Raw genomic sequence first — 24,174 nt, 5'->3', positions numbered from 1 at the left:
TTTTCTGTATTATGCACGCATCGCAAATTGCATTCTCGATTCGTAGTTAATTTTCTCATACTATTACACATTCTCTCTCTCTCTCTCTCTCTCTCTCTCTCTCTCTCTCACTCTTTCTCTCTAGACTCTAGACCACTCTCACACACGTTCTTCTTTCTTTTCTTTAATTAGTTAACACGAAGTCTCACTCGTTAAACAGCTCTTGAAGACTAAGAACACCCAAAGCGGATCACAGTCTGTCTCTGCACTCGTCGAATCTTAGCCAAACTCCCGGTAAGGCAATCGAAATTAAAATAAGAATTACAGAGGATACACACAAACATCTCCACTTCGTCACGATGAATCCCCGATCCCTGCTCGGTCAGCTATAAACCAATTTAACCGATCATCAACCGCTTCTGACGCGTTGCAATATGTTAAAGTCAACTAGGTGTACATTAATAATAATATTTACGTCTATTATCATATTGGCGTGTCAGTTCGAAAACATTTATATTAATAAAAATTCTCGTTAAAAAATGTTTTTTTCGGTTTGTTTATCCTGTAGGCAAATAAAAAATAAGCTCGTAAAGTGTCGTTCACGCGAGCCACAACATTATCAAAAAGTGGAAATCGCAGTACATTATTCGTTACGCGCGTAGATGGCAATGATGTTGCAATGGTGACACTATTATGGGTTCGTTTCGATCTTCTCCAAAAATTCAACAACGGTTCGAGAATTACCGAGACGAAATTATGGTTCTAATTCTAATGAACTTAGAATTCGATGAGAGCTCCAGTGTTCGACAAAAGATTCTTAGAGGGACTTGCTTATTCAACTTCACGCGTTAACCCTTTCTCTCGACTGTGTCCCGTGAAAAGTCATGAAAATTAGATGCACCAGACGTTATCCCTCCAAAAATTCGTATCGTACAGTTCTCATTTGCTGAGCGTTTCAACTATCGAATGTCTTAATATATTTCTGAGCAGTCGCCATATTGCTCGTCGTCAAAACGGTGATATTAATATATATTAGTAAAAACTAACGGTATTTCTAACTGGTGAACTGTAAATAGGTTCGGAGAGAGCTTGCTTCCATTATACTAGTCTCACTCTACAAATATGAAAGATTGCATTGAAAGGGTTAAAATATGTGTATATTATTTGCTCCTGTAGTTGTGTGAAGTTCAAATCTAATTTCTGCGGAAATAGAATCGAATTGAACACTGGAGGGTTCTGGCTCCTGGAAACCTATTCGCTATCGGTTTAAACATTCGTTTAAATATGTACACACCAAGACATCGAGCGATTTTTCGGGCTCTCGAATTACAGAAGAAAAACGAAGAGAAGTAGAAGGAATTTCTTTGGACGCAATTTCGTGGCATTTTCGATCGATTCGATCGCGTCTGAATCACGGACACATTTACTTTTGTTGTCTTGACCGATCATCATTCTACGGTGACAAGTCTTACGAGAAAAAACGACGTCAAGGATTGTCTGGATAAACGAAGACCGGATTACATTCGACTTTCATTTGAAATGTGATTCGAAGAATTTTCTTCCCGATATACTAATTAGTATGGTTACATTATCTCTTGCTATACGCTGGAATAACTGTGTCTAAATATAACGATAGCGTGTACAATGATCATACGCATGCGAATTTTCCACGAGTTTAATATGTAAAACGTTTACGTCGATCTCAAAATGGCGACTTCGAGAAGTACACCGAATTTTCCGTTTTATATTGTTATATTATAGCAGTATCGCCGAACAGAGTAATCATAGGGAAAGAGAGAAGCGGAATCGAATAACGAATAGAATGAATAAATTGGTCGTTCTTGGTATACAAAATGGATTTCAGCACAATCCTGCATATATCGTTCAAAGAAAATTTGGATAAATCACCTTCCTTTCATCGAATGATACGAAATGATATGCCGAAGTGTTGTAACATCATATTACGTCGGGGTGTGTTAATAATATTCATTGATTATAATTCAATAGTTATTGCATTTCACGGTGGTCGTATACGCTGCAAAAATCGTATAAAAAACATCGAGACGAATCGCTCGTAAAAATGACAACGGTACGTTGACGGAGAAAAATCGAATTAGAAGTCTTCAACGGTATATCAACGGTTTTAAAATTGTAAAATGGCAGTTATTTATTTAACGGTCGGTCCATTCGCTAATCTACTATTCCACGGCGCAGCAGCTATTTATTTTTTCCATTCCGACACGTTTCCTCGAGTCCGAGCTAATCGAATAAATACTGGAAGAAAGAAGTATTCCTAGGCTAACGCCGTCTCGTTGCGACGATGACTGCCTCTCGCCACGCTTGATAGGCCTTGCCAGTAAAGCATTAATCACTAGACACCTACACGCCGCAGCCTGATGCTGAAGTTAATTCGGAAAACGTATAACTACAAAACATAACTAGAAAACGCAGATCATAGAGAAAATATTACGTTGAAGTAATACAGAGGACTAGTGACGAACGAGTAATATGAAACCTATACATGTACATAGAATAAAATGAATACGAGTCGACGGTAGAAATATATTCCATATGAGGTAATGATTCGCGTATCAGGCCAGGCAGAAGTGTTAAACCTAACGGATCTCGCCTAACTCTTTAACTAGCTTGCGATTGTATCACTGGAGCACCTCTGTGTAATACCGAAGCAGGTCGAGATTTTCGGCCACCGGTAGCAGTTTGCAGATTCGCTGGTGGTGGTTGTAACTGTTGCTGAGCTATCTGCTGAACAATTGCGGACTCTCTCTTAGGTACTTCCGGTGGCGATTGGAGCACGTCCATGTATTCGCGAATCAAATTCGCTATCTGATGAGCCTGAAATGACGTGACACAGTGAATGAAAATCTGCTGTACGCAACGATAAGCTGATAAGAAAATATCGTATTGAGAATTTACCTGGGATGTAGTAAGAATGACCTTGCTTTGTTTCTTATCGGTACCAGTGATGATCATCAAACAACTAACAGCTGGACTATAGCTGAGAATACTGCTATACTCGTAGGTACAAAGAGCATTTCTGGAACGGTGTTCAAGAAGATGAAGACCTTGCTGATCGACGGCTAGCCATAGGACGCGTGGCCAGTTCGAAGTAAAGGATTGCATCACGTCGAATATTGTGGCCCTATGCAGCGGCCACGACTGAATTAAATTTAAGAATGCTTTCTTCGCTTCCGGGGGCGTCATCCCCCTTAAAGATTGATGGTGTTGAAGAACACCTTCCACGCATAAATTTGGTACTAGTCTCGCGGGTAGGCAGTGACTCGATATATTGCGGTAATCATGATCGAAGACAGCATCTTGGCAATCGCCGAGTTCCAGCTGAGCTTGCAAAGCTGTCAACATCATCTGAAACAATATCAGAGGTTTAATAAAGTTACGTTCGCATACATATGTATACGGACGATGAACGTAATTATTTCCTTACGGCTTCTTTCTCGGTGATGGGGAACCGATCGGCCCGCAAGTCGTGCAACACTTGATGATACAGCAACTCTTTCTCTACTGGATCATCTAGATTCATATACTGATCGAGGAACAAATGTTTCTTAAATAGGAAGAAGTGGTGTGCGTGTTTTCTTTGCGACTGGCTCTGCTGTGCATTCGCAGTTCTGTAACGTTCCCATTTCGACATTACGTCGGCGATCTTTTCTTCCGGTATCAGCGCCCTTTCTGTAACTCCCAGGACCTCGTATATGGCGTAACCTATAAATTACGGTTAAAACATAATTACGATAAAGTGGTCCAATGGAAAGAAAATGTTACAATGTCCTTTGACAATTACCCATCGCTGTTTCTTCAAGACCAATCTTGATTTTAATGATCTCCATCACGTCCCTGGCTGTCGCCGATGGATGGAATTCAACGGCGTGATACTGTCCATCCATGAAATGGAATCTCGCATAAATAGGCCTGCGATTAATGGTGCACATGATTTCTTCCCTGCTTGGCGGCCACTGTCTCCTCCTGGTGCCCTGTGTTTTGTAAAGGCACTTTTCAGCAAATCGAGCGTACTTGCCCTCTTCGGTGACGTAATCGCTGGCACATCGTTTCAGGTGCGCGATTAGATACTTTCGAATAACTTTCTGAGGCGGTAGAATGACCGAACAGGCCAAGGATAGCAATGCCCAATGCCTCAGGTTTACCCGGCTATTGGGGTCGGGATGATCGGTGGTCTGCTTAATTAATTGTAAATACAGTTCGCCTAACAGATTCTCTTTCCTTATGCAACGTTCCATCACGGTCTGTATCAGATTTACGTGCTCGTCTTCCACTCTTCGAACGGTGTCGCCATTCTGCCCTAGACCCGCGTACGTCAATATCAACTGGAACACGCTCAAAGAGATCTGCTCGTCAGGGTCGGGCAGTTTCGAGAGACTCTGCGGTATCGCTTGTCTGCTGAATGCCCAGTAGGCATACGGGAAACCTTTGTAAGTCTCGCCATGGTCAGTGGCGCTACCATGTTCCTGTCGCAGCTTCTCTATTCTGTGCTTGGACAGCCTCCTAAGAGTATTCCTCAAGAAGCCACCACCGGAATCCTGTGGTTTCCTCAGTATTTCCGCGTCGACCAATGTCCTCCGACAATTCACTAAATTATGATAGAGCCTAATACGATCCTCGTTAGTGATACACTTGAGTTTCTTAGTAGGAACCTCGTTTTCTGTGATCCAACCCGCCAGTGATGGGCAATAACTAACAATCAGGCTACCTATCTCGTTCTTCTGCGTTGTCTCGAACACAAAACATTTGTGCGAGCTGTCCGGGTTGTGTCGAAGAAGAGACAGAGTGATGAAAGAATCGCTAGGGTCCAGCATGATACTCTCCACGTCCTGGTAGCGATATTCTGATAAGACGAACTTGTCGTCCGGTTTGATCAGCATCAAACCATCGCAATTAATGCCTAGGATCAATTGATTACCGTAGGACCAGTATCCCCGATAGGTGACGTTGAACATCGTTGTGCCGTACAAAGGATACTGCATCACGCAGGACAGATACAACACTTTGGCTGCGAGTTCCTTCCGGCCAGCACCATACTGTCTGTGAGCTTGAGCTATTATTGGCACCCAAACGTCGTCGCCGCGGGCGCGACTTATTCGATAAGGCAAAAAACTGTCGACTTCGCTGTAGTAGTCCAACCGATCGTTATCTTTCGGATCGCCCAGAGAAACCTGCGCCTGCAGACCTGCCAACTGGAGCGCGACTTTCTCCGACACGGGAAAGTCGTCGCACTGAAAATTCAGAATCGGTTAGAAATAGATTCGAGACGGTTAGGTGTTTGCTTTTCGTGTAATGCTGTTGTAAAACGTACCTTGACGACATTGTAAACCGCCTGAGCATACAACATGTTCACCTCGACGGGATCTTGAGAAATTTCTCGAGTGTTTCGGAAGAGCCTACGTTTGAAAACGAATCGATTATCACCGCTGCCCAATGTAGCGTTATTGCCACGCCGTAGAGTCGAGAATGTCGATTGCGCTGTGTTTAATTTACATTGCTTCCTGAAAGCACCAAACGAAGACTGTTAGTAACCCGGAAACGTGGTTGAGAAAATTTATTCGAATACTTTCAGAACGTAGAAAAATACACGAAACAAATATGATAGAGCTAACTATACTGTAAAAGATATTAACAAAGTGACAAACGTAATCAATAAACTGCAGATCCTTATGCATTTATGGTTTATACAAATTTTCAATAAATCCTGGAGTATCAAATTCAACAGAACTTAGTACGATTTTTAATCCCTTTGGACCTACAAATGTTATTACCAGACAGCGGATCTTTATGCGAAATAAAAATTTTCTACCTGAATTGCAACTACAGCTACTCATTTTTGTCATAAATGCATAAAATCCGCTGTCTAATTATCACCAATGAAAATAGGACCTTATTTGGTACTACGTACATAAAATTTGTCTACAAAAATTGAAAATTGCATAAACATCCGCAGTCTAGTAATCAATATAATAATCGCATAACAATTATACGTACATTTCCCAAGCGGCAATGACATCGTACAAATAGTCGTGAGCACGCACGTGTTCCTCTCCGTCGGGTCTACTCTGATAAATTGCCCAACCCTCCAGGGACCGCAGACCTAACTTTTCACCTAATTTTGCCACCGCATCTGCAGCAGTATCGGTTGGGTGAACGTCGATCGCTTTAGTTCTCCCATCCAAGAAGAAGAACCGGCACACTATGGTACCTAATCGTCTCATGGCAGCAATCTCCACAGTTGACGGTGGGTGTTGTCTACACGAAACCTTCATGTTTTTGCAATTATCGACGCACCATTGAACGTACTGCCTTAATTTTCCTTCGAGAGCCAAATTCTTTTTCAAGAAGGACACAAAATACTTGTACAGCAGTTTGCTGGGTTGGAAAGCAACGATTGCTAGACACAACAGCAACCAGACTCGTTCTGCCCATTCTGGATTAGGATTGTTCGTTGCCTGACGCATACACTGAACGAATATCTCATCCCGCAGTTCTTCGCGTTCTATGCCGTAACCAATTATGCTTTGAATGGTTGCGATTTCTTGATCCAATTTCATTTCTCCCCGAATGTACTTGCAAAGATCCTGAAGATTAAGGAAGCATATGTAACAGTTGTTTAGAAATACACAAAATTCAATTCAATGGTTCAATGATTAACCCTTTGCAACCCTTTGCACTCGGAGTTATTTTTAACTGGAAAATTGAACATTTTTTCCTGCAATTCCGACAACTTGCAATTGCTTTAAAAAAAAACTTTTCACGTTGTGTAGTAAGCCAATTGTTCTTATTTCTCGAAACAGTTCAAATCGTATGGTCCAATATTAAAAAAGGTATCGTCTTTTTAAGAGTATCCGAATACTAATAATGTAAACAATATTTAGAATAATGGTACAGCAATTTTTAGTGGCGCCTCAGAGTCACAAATCGAGTGCTAAGGGGGTTAAGAGTTTCAATCGCTTACCCTAAACACCGAACAGGCTACGTTGACGTTATCCGGATCGTACATATGAATGTGGGAATTCGGTATTGTAGACCCTTTATAGTATGTGACCATTTCATATTTCGGAATGTACTCGACGCTTTTACCACGTGATTTCCTGGTAAGAGTAGCAATGATCGTCCCTTCGGGAGATCTTTCGTGGCTGTTGAAGTAATTCTGTGCAAACTCTACGATATCATGGTAAGTGACTTCATTGTCCGGCTCTTTCTTGTCTTCGAGTTCTTGAAGCTTGCGCTCTACTCGACATTTGCGTCTCTGTTCTCGCTCGACAGGCGGCTGTTGGGACTGTTGCGTCTGCGGCTGCTGTTGATCGTGACCATTTTGTTGTTGCTGGGGCACTGACTGATGGTGATTGTGATGCAAGTGGTGACTATTCGAGTTTCTAGATTCCGGTCGAGAAGGAGGACTACCGGCAATTTGTTCCTTCATAGTCTTATTATTTGGTAGAGGAGGAGGGGATCCACAAGTGTCGCCGTTTACCAATGGACCGGAGTTTCCATTCACTACGATAGGACTATCGGGACTATTGTCCTCGCGTGGCAAAACGGACTCGTAAATTGGTTCCCCGTTATCAGTGGAGGAGTCTCCGTTTAGAACTAAAGGTGGGGCAGGAGGCGGTGGAGGCGGAGGTGGTTCAGTAGGTTCTGGAAGACTTGGTTGACCAAGTTTGCTAGTGGTCCCACTGGTTATCCTCTGTTGCTGAGGCTGCGACTGAAGAGGCGAAGAAGCTTCTTGGCCGTTCGGGGTGTTCGCTTTCGACTCCGTCTTCGAGTTCATCTCCATCTCTTGTTGTATCACGGTTTCCAGCTCCACGTCGAGATCTTCCATCAGTTCGTCCATTTGTTCCCCGATTTCCGCGATAATCTGATTGCCTTTCGTCGATTGTACGTCAGAGAGGAAGGAGAACAGATTATCCAAGTCCACCGACTGCAAATCCGACGCAGCCATTTTCGAGTTCATTTGTTCCGCCATCTGCGATAACGCGGCGATCTCTTCCTGCGCTTTCCTGCAAAATTAAACAATTCCCCAAATCATATTGAATTTAAGGCGTCGCTGCGAGTGTGTTTTTAGTGTTCAAGCGCACAGATTAGGTAGGAAAAACGAGAGACGCGTGCTTGTGTGCGTATGGTGATTATAAAGCTCCGTATTTATGTTAAGAGCGATTACTTATTGCAGAGCTTATCATGCAGCAAGGGCTTTCGAATTCGTCTTTGCGAACTACTGACGAACTTACCCGGGCTCCATTCCGACAATACCATTGTACTGTGCGCTACAAGGGACACAAATTGAAAATTAACCCACTAAAGAACCATTATCCCACATAAACGTCACTGTATACTTTAGCATACTAAAATTTCTGGACGAGACATCGGATGCTGGGAAAGTTTTGTCATTATAATACTCGTTATTGGACTGCGGATCTTTGTGCATTTGAATTTGACAAATTGAAGATGTCGATAGATTATTTCTCCTTTATTAAAATCATTAAGGGAATAGATAACATTCAATTTAGTTTCCATTTCTTGCAATCGATGTAGAAAATTTTTATTCTGCATAAAGATCCGCAGTCTACTCATTGTAAAAGTTAAATCAACTAACTTTACTAACTTCAATGAATTATAAGCTGTTATATTAAAAAGAAGTTTCAACCCATTGTATAATATTGTATAATAATATTTCCATTCCCTATGGTCTTTCAAATTGCATGGATATTTGATTAGATACCGACATATTTAATAATGTAAATCAAATGCTAAGGGTTAATCAAACTCTATGATGCTAAGGGCGGCTTTCAACATAATAGTTAAAGAATATCCCAGTAATTATTGGTTGCATTTACATTTAGAAAGTAATAAATCAATTATTATATTGCGCACACCCTTCGATACCAAGCAATATTTATTTCGAATATTTCGTTATATAACGAGTATTTTGCAAGTATTTATGCTAATAGAGTTAGGTGACACAACCTATAATATAACCTTATCCCTTTTTAAACCGTGTACAATGCTAGTAGACTGTCCTCCGATATTAGTATACGAGAAAACTTTCCCGGTATTCCATGGACCATGAGATGTAGACAACTTTTATACCTCTGGCTTTCTTCCAACGCTTTCTTGTCCTCCATGAGTCTTCTCTCCTCTTCCAATCTTTCCCTCTTCCTCATTTCTTCATCCACTCGCCTCATTTCCCTCAGCGCCGCTGCCACTTCTCTAGCGAATACACCACGCAAGTGACTCTGAATGACAATCGCTGCTCTCCGCTTCCTGATGAACATTATTCTCAGCTTCCAACCCCGATACGCATGCTGTACTTTGAGCGCAGCGTCTTTAATACGCTTATACTCTACAAACAATAAGAAAAGGTACGAATTTGTTAATCTCGGTGTACAGAAAAGAGAATGAAATAATTTATGCGAGAAAAAAGACAAGCACCTTTCCGTACAACATAGCCCCTCCAAATCTTCTGTATCATTATCGCGTTGCTGGTAACCATTTGGTTTCTAGAGTCCTCCAAAGGCTCGTGCACGTAGCTCCTCAGGAACACTTTAGTCTTTCCGATCTGCCACTCGGTCTCCGGGATACCTTGACTACTGATCAAACATCTGACAGTCTCTGTCTCGTTGTCAGACCGTGACACGCGCCCCTTGTCGAGGCATCTGTATCTAGCAACAAAGTCGTGGAAGGCCATGTGTATCGGAAAACCTTCTTTCCTAATCCTAATGATGTCCAACATGCCCAGATATTTCAGCTGATCAAGAACCAGCTTCTCGTCATAATTATTCGCTATCTTCTGCATGTTGGGCTTGATACATCTCGCGTACCAAGGGGTGGTGGCTTGGAGAACGTCGACCAATGCTTGCAACTGATGTCTGAACGAGTCGCAAAGGGTTGGCTTGCCTTTCGACGTCCCCCGGGACATCGTCGTCGAGCTTCCGCTTGCCCTGGCTACGGTACACCCTAACAAATCTTGATAGACCGTGATCTCTTGTACGAATTCGTTGGTGCTTCGCGTCATCAAGTCAAAGAAGACGTCCTGCTGTACGTCCCGGTTCTTGTCGACAAAACCCTCCACCGTGTAGGTCACGCAACCGGCGTAATGCTTCACGCCGAACTCCTTCTCCCATTTACGGCGATCGTCGCCCTTCACGTAGCACGGATGGTTCTCGAATTCGGCGTGCAAATTCGTTAGGTAAGCTAGGTCCGAACCTTTCGGCATATGGCACTGCTCGGTCAGTAACTTAAGAACACATCGCGGAGGTTTCTCGATTAATTCCAGGCACATGGTGTTGTCCGTGAAAGTGATATGGGAGTATTGGATCTCTTCCTGCCGGTACTGAAATTTGAAACGGCAGGAGTTAGGGTAATTGGTGCGGACATCGGAGGGCAAACGTTCTTTTTATAGTAATCGAGGCGTTTATATAATTAGGTCTTCGTATCAAAATTTTTTATGAGAATCGTTATCGAACGGAAAACTTAGGGTGATAGAATGGGCCCAAACATGTCTATAATTTTCTTTAAGCCTCCGACGCGACGGCTGTGCCCGAGTCTATTTTGACGGGGATCATCCAAATTATCATTTAAGTACTTAATTTGTGGCAATTAAACTAACTGAATAGCTGTTTTATTGAGGATATCGGAAAGACTAATGTGTCCACACGATATATCATCAAAAGTAAATTTATCGGCTCATATATAGGATCTATGCGGACTCGTGTAGCTACCAAAATTAGCTAAAAATGTTCACCCGTCACGCGTTTAGGTCCTCAGTAGTTAGTGTGGTGCGCGGAAAAAAATGGTTTTAAGAGATTGTACACGCGAAGAAAAGAGTGAAGTACACACTAGAGTTTTGAGTACGATTTAATGGTGTCAACAGGCTTGTCTTAAAAAAGAACGGTTCTTAGGACAGCCGAGGTTGTCGGATCAGAAGGGCTTATATGGGGTGGCAGCTGGTGAAGTGATTAAGTAGCGTGATAATTTCCCGACTGGTCGATTTGTTTTCTCCAACTTACGCAACACGACCGCCTCGCATTACTAGTTGCGCCCTAAGCAAATTAACTAATCGAATAGGAAGGGGGTCGCGGAGACACCCGTTTGACCACTTACGAGTTCTTGCTCCAACGCGAATACATAGTGATTGAAAAACTTGTGGAGTTTCTCGTTGGTGTAATTGATACACAGCTGCTCGAAGCTGTTCACGGCGAAGTTCTCGAAGCCAAATATATCGAGAACACCGAGAAACCTGGAACTGTCCTGGCCAGGATTCGTACAGTTGTTGATGTGGTTGATCAGCCAGGCGAACGTTCGCGAGTACAATGCTTTCGCCATCGCGTGCCTATTTTCACGGGCTTCCTGCACTTTCAAAGGTATCTCCGTGATGTTCCCGCGCACGTTTATCTGTCTTATCAGCACCACCTTCGTCAGATCCTCGACCTGGAGGCCAAGCAACGGAGCTACCGTCCCGACGATTTCAACGTCCTCTTTAGTCAGCTCGCACCGCTCGCCATCGACATCCTCGAAGCTCAAATTCCCCAGCCAGAGAATGGCAGACAGAACTCGGAAGATTCCTTCGCACATTTCTGGCGCAACCTGGAAATACCAAATGCATTTGTTCGGACAAAGACAATCGTGTGACTTGCGATCTATTCCTTTCTTATAATAGTATTTTTGGTCATTTGAAGGTGATCTTCCACCTGCAAAAAAGCTATTATCGCCACCCGATGCTGTTTTATTTCAGCAAATATTTATGCGATACTTATAGTTTCGAAGATATCTGAGGTGCTAATAATTATTGCCCCGCCTTATATATAAAATTTACTGATTTACGAACCCGTTTATAATTTAAAGATTCAATAATTGAAAAGAATGTTTAATTATTAAATGAAGAGCTAATTTAGCGATATTAAATGAAGGAAATTGACAAATGAACTGAATATTTCGTTCAGAGAGCCAGTAATTAACAGGAACAGACTTTTACGAGCGTACCAGTCCGGCGAGCTTAATTACCTGGAGCACATTGAACGCGAGCCTAAGTGCGTCCAGTTTCTTCGAGTCGGAGATCCCATCGATCTTCACGCAACCGGACTGATTGAGATACTTGTAGTGGGTAGCTGGCATCAATTTGTACTGTTCCGCGAATTCCTTGTCCCTCGTGCCTGCCTCGACCAGCTGATAGAACACGTGGTAATTCCTCTCTCCCGCGCTTTGGAAAGTTATACGACTCTGTTCGAGCAGGTAATCCTGGATGATGCACCCTTTGATCATCCACTTGCTGTCGAAGCAGACTTGCATGAACTTGCCGAACCGGGAGCTGTTGTCGTTTCTCACCGTCTTCGCGTTACCTGGTTCCGAAAACATGTTACTTTAGTCTCATCTTCTTTTATTCATTTTATTTTATATCATAATATATTTATACAGGGTGGGTCACTAACCACCTTGAACATTTCCATCTCATTTGTAGTGCCTGCAGTAAAGTTTTGATCTAAGCCGACGGAGCTGTACGATCTTAGTCAATTCGCCTACCCCCTCGACTGGGTATACCGGCGCGCGGCGTGAATCACTACTCTACTCCAATTACAAAACTTCTTTATTTTTCATTATTTTTTCATGGAACTTTGAATATAGTTAATTCGATTTGTAGGAATCCTGTACACCAGTTGGCCATTCCAAAGAAAAGATATTCCGAGCAAAGACGACGAAACGCATAAGAACAAATTATTTTTTCAACATTACAAGCATTTTTTTATAGTTCATAATATGTAGTAAACTGAAATACAAAATCTAATATTAATCTATCAATCATTTTTTTCTGTACTGTTGTTTAAAAATCTTTTCCCACACTTGTTAGTGTCCTAACCCCTGAACATCGCTATCGCTCTCGCGCGCAGCCCCTGTACAAAGATTCTATTAACGGGAACTATTTTTCTAGAATAGAGACGACGTTTCTCGTGTTCCGTTTCGCGTCACGTCACGTCACGTCGTCGTCGTCGTCGTCGTCGTCATGTCGCAAGGGAAATGCAAACGGTACAATTTTTATGATAACCCCTCGAATCTTTCTTCTGCCGCCTGCGACCCAGTTTTCACCCCTCGTTTCTGCGTTTAACACCTGACTCGTTCTCGGCCTCTTGACTCCGAGTAATGAATCCCCTTTATTTTTAAATGCCATTAAGAATAGCGTTCATCGACCCGTTTCGTGAAAGTCACCCGTTTACGTCCGCCTATTTCGAGGGTTGTGCTTTAAAACGAGCATGCCGGATACCCTCAAAAAGTATTTCCGAGCCAGCGAAAATCTCCGAAAAAAATCAACAATATTAACCTAAACATCTATTGTGCGCAGTGAAACTCGTACGGAATTCAAGTTTTCTAGAGATAAAAATCTCGGTACCAAAAATAAATTTCCTCTCGTTCCGCCCTTCCAGTTCCCCGATATCCCGCCCTGTTCAACCGAACGAGCAAGTGTTCCACTCGCCGACGTAAAATTCCGTACAAATGAAATCCCGATTACGATCAGCACCGGGCGAAAAGAAAAGAGAAAGTACTCGGAGAAAAACTATTAACCCGCCGCAACCCCCATTCGTTTCGTCGACCGCGTTATACGCGAAAACGGGCAGCTTGTTTTCTGAACGAATTTACGGGAACACCGTCGAGACTCGAGAGGGACCGCGAAAGTTTGCGTGCAACGGGCTGCTGCATCGGCGGCCGTGCAACAACAAGCCAAAATATCGGGCACGAATCGATAGCAAACTGCGGCGAAAATACAATTAAGTGGTAATTGGTAATTAGCGGGGCTAATTACCGAATGCCTCGAGGATGGTGTTCGCCTCGAGAATCTGCTGCTCGACCCACGTGTCCACGTTGCTGGTCACCGAGCACAGGTACTGCAGGATAAATTTTGTGGTCTCGGTCTTCCCAGCTCCGCTCTCGCCCGATATCACGCAGGATTGATTGCTCTCGGTGTCCTGAAGCGACCTGTACGCTGCCTCGGCCAGAGCGAACACGTGCGGCTCCAGGGATCCCATCTTTTGTCCATGGTATCTATTCACGTACTCCTGGTAAACAAACGGGCAAAAAAGAACAGTTGATTTCTGTCTAGCGGAACTTCGAAATCTCTCGCACAGACCGCGACAATATGTACAGACGAACTGCCCGAAACTCTAGCGCAGGGCAGTGCTGTGCTGTGATACAGAGAGGCGGCCGCATCGGGCGACATAAGCAGCGAAATCAAAATGTATTAGGTCTGAAAGAAAGTTCTTACGGTTTTTGTTATATTGATTTTATAGTAAAAACCGCGCGCAAGAACTTTCTTTCCAACCTAATACAATTTCAACTATTCAATAATTCGAAATCTTTACGCAATATCAGAATAATGGACATTAAGGTACGTGTTCATCTGGGAGTAAAACTAAAGTTACTCTCGCGAGTCAAATTCGATAGTGTTCACGGTACATATTGAGACTTGAGAGCTTGAAAGACTTTCGGAGAGCGAACAGTGTAAGTTGAAACTCGCAAATGGACACGTTCAATTGTTCCTTCGGTGAGCAAGTATAGAGCTATACCAGGCCCGGCCAACCCAAATGGTTCCACGGGCCACTTTGATGCCGCGTAACGTTACAGCGGGCCGCACTTTAGGTAAACATGCTTTTAAAAAATCTAATACAAATACAAAATGAATAAAATGTACAAGTTATTGCGCATTGCAATGTTTAAAGTTTTATAGTTTCCAAAAATAAATTTCCTCTCGTTTCGCCATTCCACAGGAATACATTCTTTTTCATGACATTTGCATGGTTTTGTATAGTGTGTCTCATATTATTGTCGCAGAGTGTACGACAAATATTACAGTAGAATTCGTGAAATAATAATGTACAAGTTATTGTTTTGCAATTTTTAGAGTTTTGGAGATGCGAAAGAAAATTTCTATTTCCTCTGGAACGATTTGCTGGATTCTAGATGACGAACATGAAGGGGCTGATAAGATTGATTCGCCCGCTATAAACGCTGGTTCTCGTTCGAAATCAATGTACGTATATCGAGACACACGCCTTTTCGAGCTGCGATATGATCTCCCAAGGGAATCGGTAAATGAAAGGGGACGATGAAACACGAACGTCCTATCGAGTGACGCTCGCAATTAATTGGGTTAGCAGGATCGATGTGCCCACCCCCGCCCTTAATTCAAACCTTCTATTGGATCATTGGAATCTGTTTGTCGCGGCCTGCGCGTTTGAAACAGTAATTAAAGCTAATGGGAGCTACAGAGCGAATATTCTCCCAACGGAAAGGCGGGACGACCTTTTTATTGTACGCCCTGTGTCGGCATGAAAATAAAGAATGCCGTAGAAAAAAAGAGATACAGTGCTGGTCGGCTTTCATATTCATTGGATTATGTAGCGAAGGGAATCTCTTGAAATCGCTTAATGACCCTGTTCTGATCGATAAACAGGTGTGTCAGTTATTTAGTTTTTAACCAATGTCTCGATTAAACATATATGTATTGGGTTGGCAAGAAAGTAATTTCGGTATTTTAAGGTGAAACAAAACCGAACTTATTTATTCACACACATATAAACGATGTTCAATAATTCATCAATCAAATTTGATGAATTGGTTCACTATCCTCTTGGAAAATATGTACATCGGTAAAACTCCGATCATGTGGTTTCCGCCAAAGGCCAATGCGGAAAAGTACCAAGAACTGTTGCAATATGCGTTAGGCGATATGGTGGTCCAAATTTTATTTTCCAACACGATAATGCACCAATTCATCGTGCAAAAGCAATTAACGCATATTTTCAGACGGCAGAAGTTGAGGTTTTACCTTGGTTATAAAAAAACTGTATCACCATCATCTCTGTGTTTTAAATCAAATTATTTATTATATCATACGGTGTAGAATAAAGATTTTTAAAAATAATCAGGACATTTCTATTGCATTCTAAACTATCTTGCTTCATTTATGTTAAAAGGGAAATCATCGATCTTTTCCAACCAATTGTCTGATGTCAAATAAAAAGGTTCAAGTGCCTGATACATACTCAACGGATGTAAAAGAATTCGAAAAATACACTTTCGAGAGACAGTAAAATTCAATTTTCGAGGAGTGTGTACACATGGAAGACGCGTTTCCCAAACTTTGCATGTACTTCAGATCCCGACATAACAGACCTGATGGATAGATTTTCATTGGTAAAAGGATCATTATCAGTCGTACCGATTTTAGTCCCACGTTTTCGAAAAATCGAGCATTGTGCCGTGCGGCCCGACCCGGCCCGGCCCGGCCCGGTGCACTCGTACATTATGCAGGTTGCACCCGGAGCTCGGTCTCTGCGGCCGGAGCCGAGTAGAAGTAGTGCAACCCAGTTTCGCGTCGGACCAGCTCTCTGCGCGCAACCGGGAGCGCAGGGAGCGTTAATCCCGGCGAACCTCCCATCGCGTCGGCTCGTGAAAATTCATCGACACACTCGATCCATTTCCATGAACCCATTACCAAGCACAAATCGTAACGAAAACAAGGCGTTTATGTTTTCTACGGTTCCTTTGGATATCACCGGGCCGATTCGCTTTAACCCGGCGAGGCGCACAGTGGGACCTTTCGTCCAAATCGCTTTAACCCCACGACGCGACGGTTTCCGTTGAGAACTGCGAGGCGTTATCTCGCAAAGACAAATATGTGAATCGAAATATCCAAGCTTCTCTATCTTGCAACATTTTTGAACTCGTCCGACCAAACTACTGTCCCTGGTCATCGAATTAGGACCACGTACAGGGTGTCTAACAAGTAATGGTTATCCGTCGTAGGGGTGAATCTACACCCCTGGATCCGTGGAATCGATCCGCTCTCTACTTGTAACAAATGCAGAAAATGCTCATTTTATACTAACGATTCATAGTCTAGTAGTTATACGTGAAGTATCGTTTCAGTTTATGCGTCAAATTTTTGAACGACATTGCATATGTATAATTCTACAGAGGACTGAGAATAAAGGCGGGAAATTTGGAATGACACTATTCGGGGAAATCGGAACCATCAACAAAAACGTCATTCGTCATCGTTTCCTGATACATTTCATTTCTCATAGTATGCGCGAATCCTCCAATAACTCTCGAAAGCGTTGACTGACGGATAACGCTCGTATGTCAAAGAATCCATTTTCAGCGGCAGCTGTGCGCTTCCAAAATGGCCGCCGGGTTTCGCAATAAAAGTTAGATAGCGTGGTAAGAGCATTTCAAACAACGGCACGCGGTAACGTATGGCGTTAAAAACGCCCAAAAAGCAAAACAATCAGCGTGGAGAGGAGAGGAGAGGAGAGGAGAGGGTCAGGAAGAAATCGGTTCCTCCGCGGACCGGATGTAGCCCTCTCGGGGTAGATAAGATATGTATGTACATCGGAGGGATTTCCCTGTGGCGGGCACCTGGAATACGTTGCACTCTGCTATTCTTAACCGGGTCTTTATTTTCTCAACGCATCCAACGGGCCGGTGAAGTTTATCGGCAGCGTAAACAGGCCTCGAGATAATTCCCTTCGAAAATAGCCGATAAGGTCGCTTCCTGCCGTGTTTATGCGGCGGCCATATTTGCGGAGCGTGTGTTAAAAGCGGCTCTTCCCCTCTTCTTCCTCTCGGAAAGCAGGGCTAAGGAAAGTTTAATTTTCTTTCATTTCCTTCACACACTTGAAAATATTATTGTAATTTATTCTGGGGAAATTGAACAAATAAATATATCTTTAAAACTATTCAGTGACTACACCGAATATTTTGCAGACATCATTAGGGAACCATGTACCATCGTCTCACAAAAAATTATCAAAATCGAAGTCGGACACTTGGGGTCCTTTCCTTGTTAGCTCTTTGCACTCGAAGCAATTTCTTTCGACCCAGATCATTTTTATTCTATGTAATCCTTTTTACATTGTGCACATGAAATTTAACCAGTTTTCTTATGTAACAGTTGAGCTTCTCACGATTTATAGATAACAGACGAATTTAATAATAATATTAAAACTGTTTTGAATATTGCTGTGGCCACTTTACTGGCGCCTTACAGTCGCCGTTCGAGTGCAAAGGGTTAGTTTCCAACTTAAAATATAATAGGGTGCGTCTAAACTTCTGATACGCACTGTACAGCAATGGGTCAAACAGCTGACGCGTTAATTTCTATGTATTTCTATATACATATATAATACATAGAGACGAATCTTTGTACAAACACGAAGAGTCTATTTGCGCAAGTTTAATCCAGGGGTGCGAAAGAACGAGTTCTCCGTCGGGATGATCGACACGGGTTCCATTGATCCGATCGAACCTTCACCGGCGACCTTAATCAACGACGAACGACCCACTAAAGGAACGGTCCGTAGCGAAATGATCGCGTTGCCACCCTTCGCGACGCGCAGCCTCGTTTCGCAGCTTTTTCCGTTCATCTTTTGCACGTTGTCGACGGCCAACGACACCGGGGTAGAGGGGTCGTAAAAGTATCCTGATACGAGCCGTGGCCTCTAGTCGCCGAGCCGTGCGCTGATTTCGCAGACGCAGTCACAGCTGCGGGAATAAACGGGGACACGAGTCCCCCGACCCTCTGGATGCAAAACATTCCTGCTGTTCCGCCAGTTTCAACCCTTTACCTCGGCGGTTTAAGGGGGTCGGATTACCGCGGAGCGATTTCTTCCTCGTAAAGGGAATGTCCTCGTGAAACACTTCCAAGGGAACTTGGAAAATGAATTCTTTCAGAGTTACGGGGCTGCATGTTTCACCACCCAGCGATATTTTTCATCTTGAAAGCCAGCGAACGATTATGGTCGCTCGCGCGCAAGTGTGCCGGGCCGTCGAGATAAGTGCGGAATATTTTTCAGGAAAACCCACAAACATTATGTGAGATGGAACGAGGCTAAAAGTGCGGCAGGTAAGGAGTCCCGAGACTTGAACATCTTTAATTGTTTCATAAATAAAGACTTGAAATTAGGAACTACACGTACTCTCCGTGTCGCGCGAGATGTCTCCTGACAGAATTCCACTCGCACTTTCGATTCCAGCCGAATTATTGGGTTAAGTGTGTGACGTCAATGCTTAACCATTGGCTGCGATCGAGGACTCCCTTTGCCCCGCAACACTTTCGATAGAGATATGAGATAGAGCGATGATTTCTTTGTAATTAAAGCTGAAAGATATTTCAGGATACGGGAAAAGTAGAGAGATTATGATACGAACGTTTTTTAACCTTGTAAATCTGTGTTAAACTTACAGGATTACAAGAACATTGTGGTTGGAAGATTTAATTGTGGAAAACAAGTTACCGATAGAGTAAACAGGCGAGTATCCTGTCTTCGTGGGTGTAATTGCGGTATGTAGGGTTTACAAGGAGTTAATTGGTAGTTACCGCAAGGCGTGAAAGCATTTAGTAGTGGAAACGTGGAGAAGGACAGCGACATTTCCTGTCTAATGTAATTAAGATTTCTTCTCGCATGTCTGTTACAGTCTACATATCTGCAGGGATGATATACAGTCGCTTGTATACATATAAGTTTAATTACGGATGACATTTGCTCAGTTTAACTTCAGCGATGGGATTCTGCTAGATCGTTGCAGATGAAATGTTCGATTTTTAACAGCAGCGTTAATGAACCGCATCTTTTTTTCCAATAAACTTACGATATTGTAAGGCCAGGGGTTAATGTGCCAGCTATTCATTCAAGTGAATCATCAGAAATTGACTAATTAAATTACGACGTTAATACTCTGAGTCAGAATAGACTCGGACACCGTCGTCGAAGGATTAATCTTGAATCTTGAATCAACAAAGACAAGCGAACGCCATTCGAAGACGCACGTTTGTGCAGTGAGTTCTTTATCTTCTTCTCTTAAGAGACTTCTATTTCGGCGATAGAAGTAAAGAGTGTCTTCGGAAGGGCAACATAAATTAAGAAAGGGCGTTTTCTAGTCTACAAATAGCGACGTCTCTGAAAGTATACCGTGCACGCCGTTCCAAATAATTCCCTAGTGGAAGAGCGTTTGTGGCAAGGGAGAACCCACTGTCTTATTTACAGTCACTAGGACACTGTTCGAACAAACACACAGAACCAATACTAGACATTTAAATTGGCCACAGTTACCATTTGTTAGAGCGAAATAAACGTTTTCAGATAGACCGAGATTTATGAAGTTTTTCTCGCGCGACACCAATTCTGTAGAATTAACAACTAAACCTATACGAACAATAAAGCAACGAATTTAATTTGTTTTTTAATATTGCATTGTCATCCAGTTCTGAGCTATGTTTAAAGTTTCAAGTCTCTAGTTCATCGGTAAGTGGTTTAAAATTCGGTTACAAGATTTGACGCATACAACAACAACAACGACAACTCGGCAAGCTAATATAAGCGTGGTAATAATAAAAACAAGAATTTGCAAGACAGTGTGAATGTGTTAAATATCGGCAGCGTTCCAGAGAGAAAATATTTTGGCGTTCGATCTTTGTCGATCCGAATTAGAACGACTACCGGTGGCTTTGTAACGAACAACACAAGACTCCGGACAAAAAGGTATAGGCGTTCCCCAGCGAGAACAAAACGAACGTAAAAGTGGAGCTACGGGCAAAAATGGAACGATCGGGTCCACCGAACAACCGATCCCGTCGATGACGGCACACGGCGCGGCGAGGGGCGGTTAGCCGGTGGCTGCTGGTCCAGTTACTTGAACGATCCTCGGCGAGGACGACTTCGCGCGGTTCATTACTTCGAAACACACTCTCGGGATCGATCGAGAATGCAGGAAACGAACAACGCCGTAATAAAAATGCTCCGAGTCATCGGACAAGTTTCTCCCGGCGCGGCGAGGAGAAGCGTCGATGACAGACAGGAGAGCCTCCCTTTTTTTAAACCGCGCCGCGGGGCGACGCGACGCTGCGCTCTTCGCTCGTTTGCCATCGAGATAGTCACGCTCGAATGGCAGAGCTGAATCGAGCTGATATTTATTTCGAATCACACGCACACCTCGCGACAAAACTATGCATCGGACACATGCATAAGAAAATGAATAAAACGTGTATTCTAGTAAGAATTTTCTTCTTCTTTATCACGTTTTTTTTACTTCTTATGTTACTGTTAGACAGCGGATTTTATGCATTTATGACAAAAATGAGTTGGTGTAAACTGACCCTTTGCACACGGAGCTATTCTAACTCGAAAACCAAATGCTTCTTCCGGCCTGAAATATTTATGATTTTCTTCATTTTGTCGATATCAAACTGATGCAATACCTCGTACAATACTCTTTCAGTAGTTTATTAAAATACGTGTTAAAATATGTTATTAAAATACGATTAAATACGCGTTCAGTATTTTATTAAATAAAATGATTGAAGACCGTAACAGATGTCCACGTAGATCCTGTGTCTTGTTGTAATTAATACAGACAATTTGTATTTTACATATAAATTCGCAGTCTAGTTACAAATATTCGAGAATAGATTTATTGGCGACGATAGATGGTTAATCAGGGCACGACACCTTGAAAGGCGAAGGAGAACCGATATTAGATTACCACGGAATCATCCTAACATGCTACTGAGACAGACTCTATTTCCGAAGTTGGGTAACCGATCAAAGGATAGATTATGTTTCAACCAATAGACATAGTTCCCGTTCTTCGGAAGGCGATGAGAAATGAGCCTAATTATCGCTTAACCACACCGTCCGTAATATTTTTATCAAAAATACATATATATTCTCAAATAAATCAACAAATACTAGATAAAGGAACGTAAGAATATTTTAGTTTTTCACCCTTGGAATCCTAGAACCGAGTCTAATTCCCTTAACCCTTTGCACCCTGAGCTATTTTAACTCATAAATTATAATAACATAATAATGTAAACAATATTTTGAATAATGGTACAGCAATTTTTAGTGGTGCCCCAGACGGGACAGAGAAAGTTCTGATCGAGTTAATTGAAGTGTGTGTTCAACTGGAGGAATATTACACGGCACTGTTTACGCCACCGTTTCGCGTTGAATGGAGTTTTTGAATATGCGGGAGTGGATGGCAGTCGTTTACTTTTTTTCCGTGTCACGGCCGACAGATAGGTTTATAATACTTCTAAGCTGGTGGAGATCAAAGTGAAACCATGATACGCGGCGAAGCATACCAAAGGGCGGCTAGTCTCTAAGTGTGTCTGGAATTTTTCAAGATACAAAAATTTGGTCAAGGCTAAGTATACGTATACGGTCAGAAGAAAAAGAAAATGAAAAAGGTCACGTGACAGAATCACAGAGGCTTCACAAAATCACACATCACTCGTGGTTCAAATTTCTTTTAAAAAGCAGACCGTTCAAAATGAACAAAACAGGAAAGGTACCATATAATTGCATAAATTCGTGCCGGATTTGAAAATAAAATTCAATGGTTCAATTTTAAAGAATACTATCGAACAAATTCTGTCGAATTTTATATTCGAACATTTTCGGATGGCATAAATGCATAAAGATTCGCAGTCTAGTTATAACTATATAATTGACAGCGAAAATTGCTATGACTAGACTGCGGATCTTCATGCATTTACAGCAAACTTGAGTAGATGAACTTCAAAATTGTTGAAAAATTAGAAAAAGAAAACGAAGATGTCAATATACGACGTCTCCTCTATTAAAATCATTGATCGAAGAAATAACATTCAATTCAGTTTCCATTTCTTGCAATCGATGCAGACAATTTTTATTTTGTATAAAAATCCACAGTTTAGTTATGACAATCTTGTTTGAAAAAATGGTTCGATCGGTTCAATTTCGCTGTTCATCGCACAATGCAAATGGAATTGGAAGGTATCAGCAAGGGGTCAGCGTGGAGTCAGCGAGGGTTCGACGAGGAACGCGTCCGGGTCCGGGGCGTTCAAAATTCAAACTGGGAAAGGTCGATGGGTCGCATCGAAGCTGGCCCTCATCTTTCGAGTCGCAGCTCGAGTGCCAATTTCTGACTTTTCCAGGTACTTGAACGGGCATAGAAACAGACGGGGAGATCCGGGCACCGTTGCTGCCGAGGAGGAAAAGGACGAGGCTCCCGAAGGCTCCAGGGCAACCACGACGAGTCTCCGAATCCGATGTGCGCTCCAGCCCGATCAATAACACGGGGCGTGCACCACACCGAGAGCCACCCTTTTCCTTCTTGCCAGCCAGGGGTCCTCCTCGGGTCTGGTACCCCGGCTGACCTTCCCGAAATTCACGATCTTTCTATTCATCGTGTTCCCCCCGAATTTCCATTTTTCCCCGTTCCGGCAAACCACTTCTTTGCCCATCTTGCCTATCGCGCGATCAACCACGATTTTTCTTGACGGGTCGTGCCAACGCCCCTATTGCAGGTAGGTCCCATGAAAATCACAACACAGTTTTCACCGACACCAGACTTCACCGACAACGTCTTTAACCGATAACCATTTTAGCTGTCGACGAAATTAGCCGAGAACGATTTTAGTTGACGACATTTCTTTCTTTAGTACTCTGCACTCTGACACTTTTACTTTTGTATGAAAATATAATTATTAGTAGACTGCGGATGTTGACGTAATTTTCAATCGTATTTCCAGTGGTAGAATTCTGTCGAATTTAATATTCCACTCTTTTTGAACATTTCCAGAAGCCATAAATGTATAAAGATCCGCAGTCTAATTATTACACTATAAGAAGAATTAGACGTTGTCGGCCAAAGTTATTTGTCGGTCCAATCTAGAGTCAGTGAAATATTGTCGGTGATTTTCATGGGACCCATTGGAGGTTCCAGAAGTACCATTTCATTACTTCGTCCGAAGAAATCGCAACTGGCCCATCTTATCCATTAGGCGCTTCAGGCATGGAGCCAAGGGCCCAAGCAAAAGACTGACGAAACAGAAGATATGGCCGGGGTTGGAGAGTGGTAAGAATTTTCATGATCCACTACATATACATATGCATTCTTGTTGAAAGAATTGAAGACTGGCCTGAAGGAGTGTTAGAGAATATTTTAGAATTTTATATTGCTTCAACTGATCTCAGGAACCTCTCATTTTAAAAACACCCAGTATGTAATTTTGATTATATCTCGTTGCAGTTGTTTAACCGAACATCCTGCGCGCAAAAGCATGAAATTGTCGAGTCAAAGGGAACACGTGTGCAAGGAAAGACACGAGGCAGCATCAAA

At 42.6% G+C, this 24,174-nt stretch overlaps 1 protein-coding gene across 2 annotated transcripts in view; it reads right to left on the bottom strand.

Annotated features, from left to right (window-relative positions):
* Positions 1–559: 559 nt before the first annotated feature.
* The window catches only part of Myo81f (unconventional myosin 81F), a 48,463-nt gene continuing 24,848 nt past the window's right edge, over positions 560–24,174 (bottom strand). The window contains exons 4-16 of one of the 2 annotated variants that reach the window (XM_076426866.1): positions 13,811–14,063; positions 12,022–12,356; positions 11,122–11,604; positions 9,451–10,351; positions 9,109–9,361; positions 8,250–8,285; positions 6,977–8,021; positions 6,010–6,599; positions 5,327–5,516; positions 3,800–5,246; positions 3,443–3,720; positions 2,914–3,363; positions 560–2,832 (exon numbers count right to left, since the gene is read on the bottom strand). In XM_076426866.1, coding sequence (XP_076282981.1) covers positions 2,617–2,832; positions 2,914–3,363; positions 3,443–3,720; positions 3,800–5,246; positions 5,327–5,516; positions 6,010–6,599; positions 6,977–8,021; positions 8,250–8,285; positions 9,109–9,361; positions 9,451–10,351; positions 11,122–11,604; positions 12,022–12,356; positions 13,811–14,063 — 6,477 coding nt within the window. In that variant the 3' untranslated portion in view covers positions 560–2,616. The remainder of the gene's footprint in view (positions 2,833–2,913; positions 3,364–3,442; positions 3,721–3,799; positions 5,247–5,326; positions 5,517–6,009; positions 6,600–6,976; positions 8,022–8,249; positions 8,286–9,108; positions 9,362–9,450; positions 10,352–11,121; positions 11,605–12,021; positions 12,357–13,810; positions 14,064–24,174) is intronic. The other variant, XM_076426867.1, reaches the window with a different exon arrangement.

The sequence above is a fragment of the Lasioglossum baleicum genome, chromosome 7 (genome assembly GCF_051020765.1).
Source record: "Lasioglossum baleicum chromosome 7, iyLasBale1, whole genome shotgun sequence".
Lineage (NCBI taxonomy): Eukaryota > Metazoa > Arthropoda > Insecta > Hymenoptera > Halictidae > Lasioglossum > Lasioglossum baleicum.
Note: the sequence above shows the minus strand (reverse complement) of the source record. Positions and strands in the feature narration are given on the sequence as shown.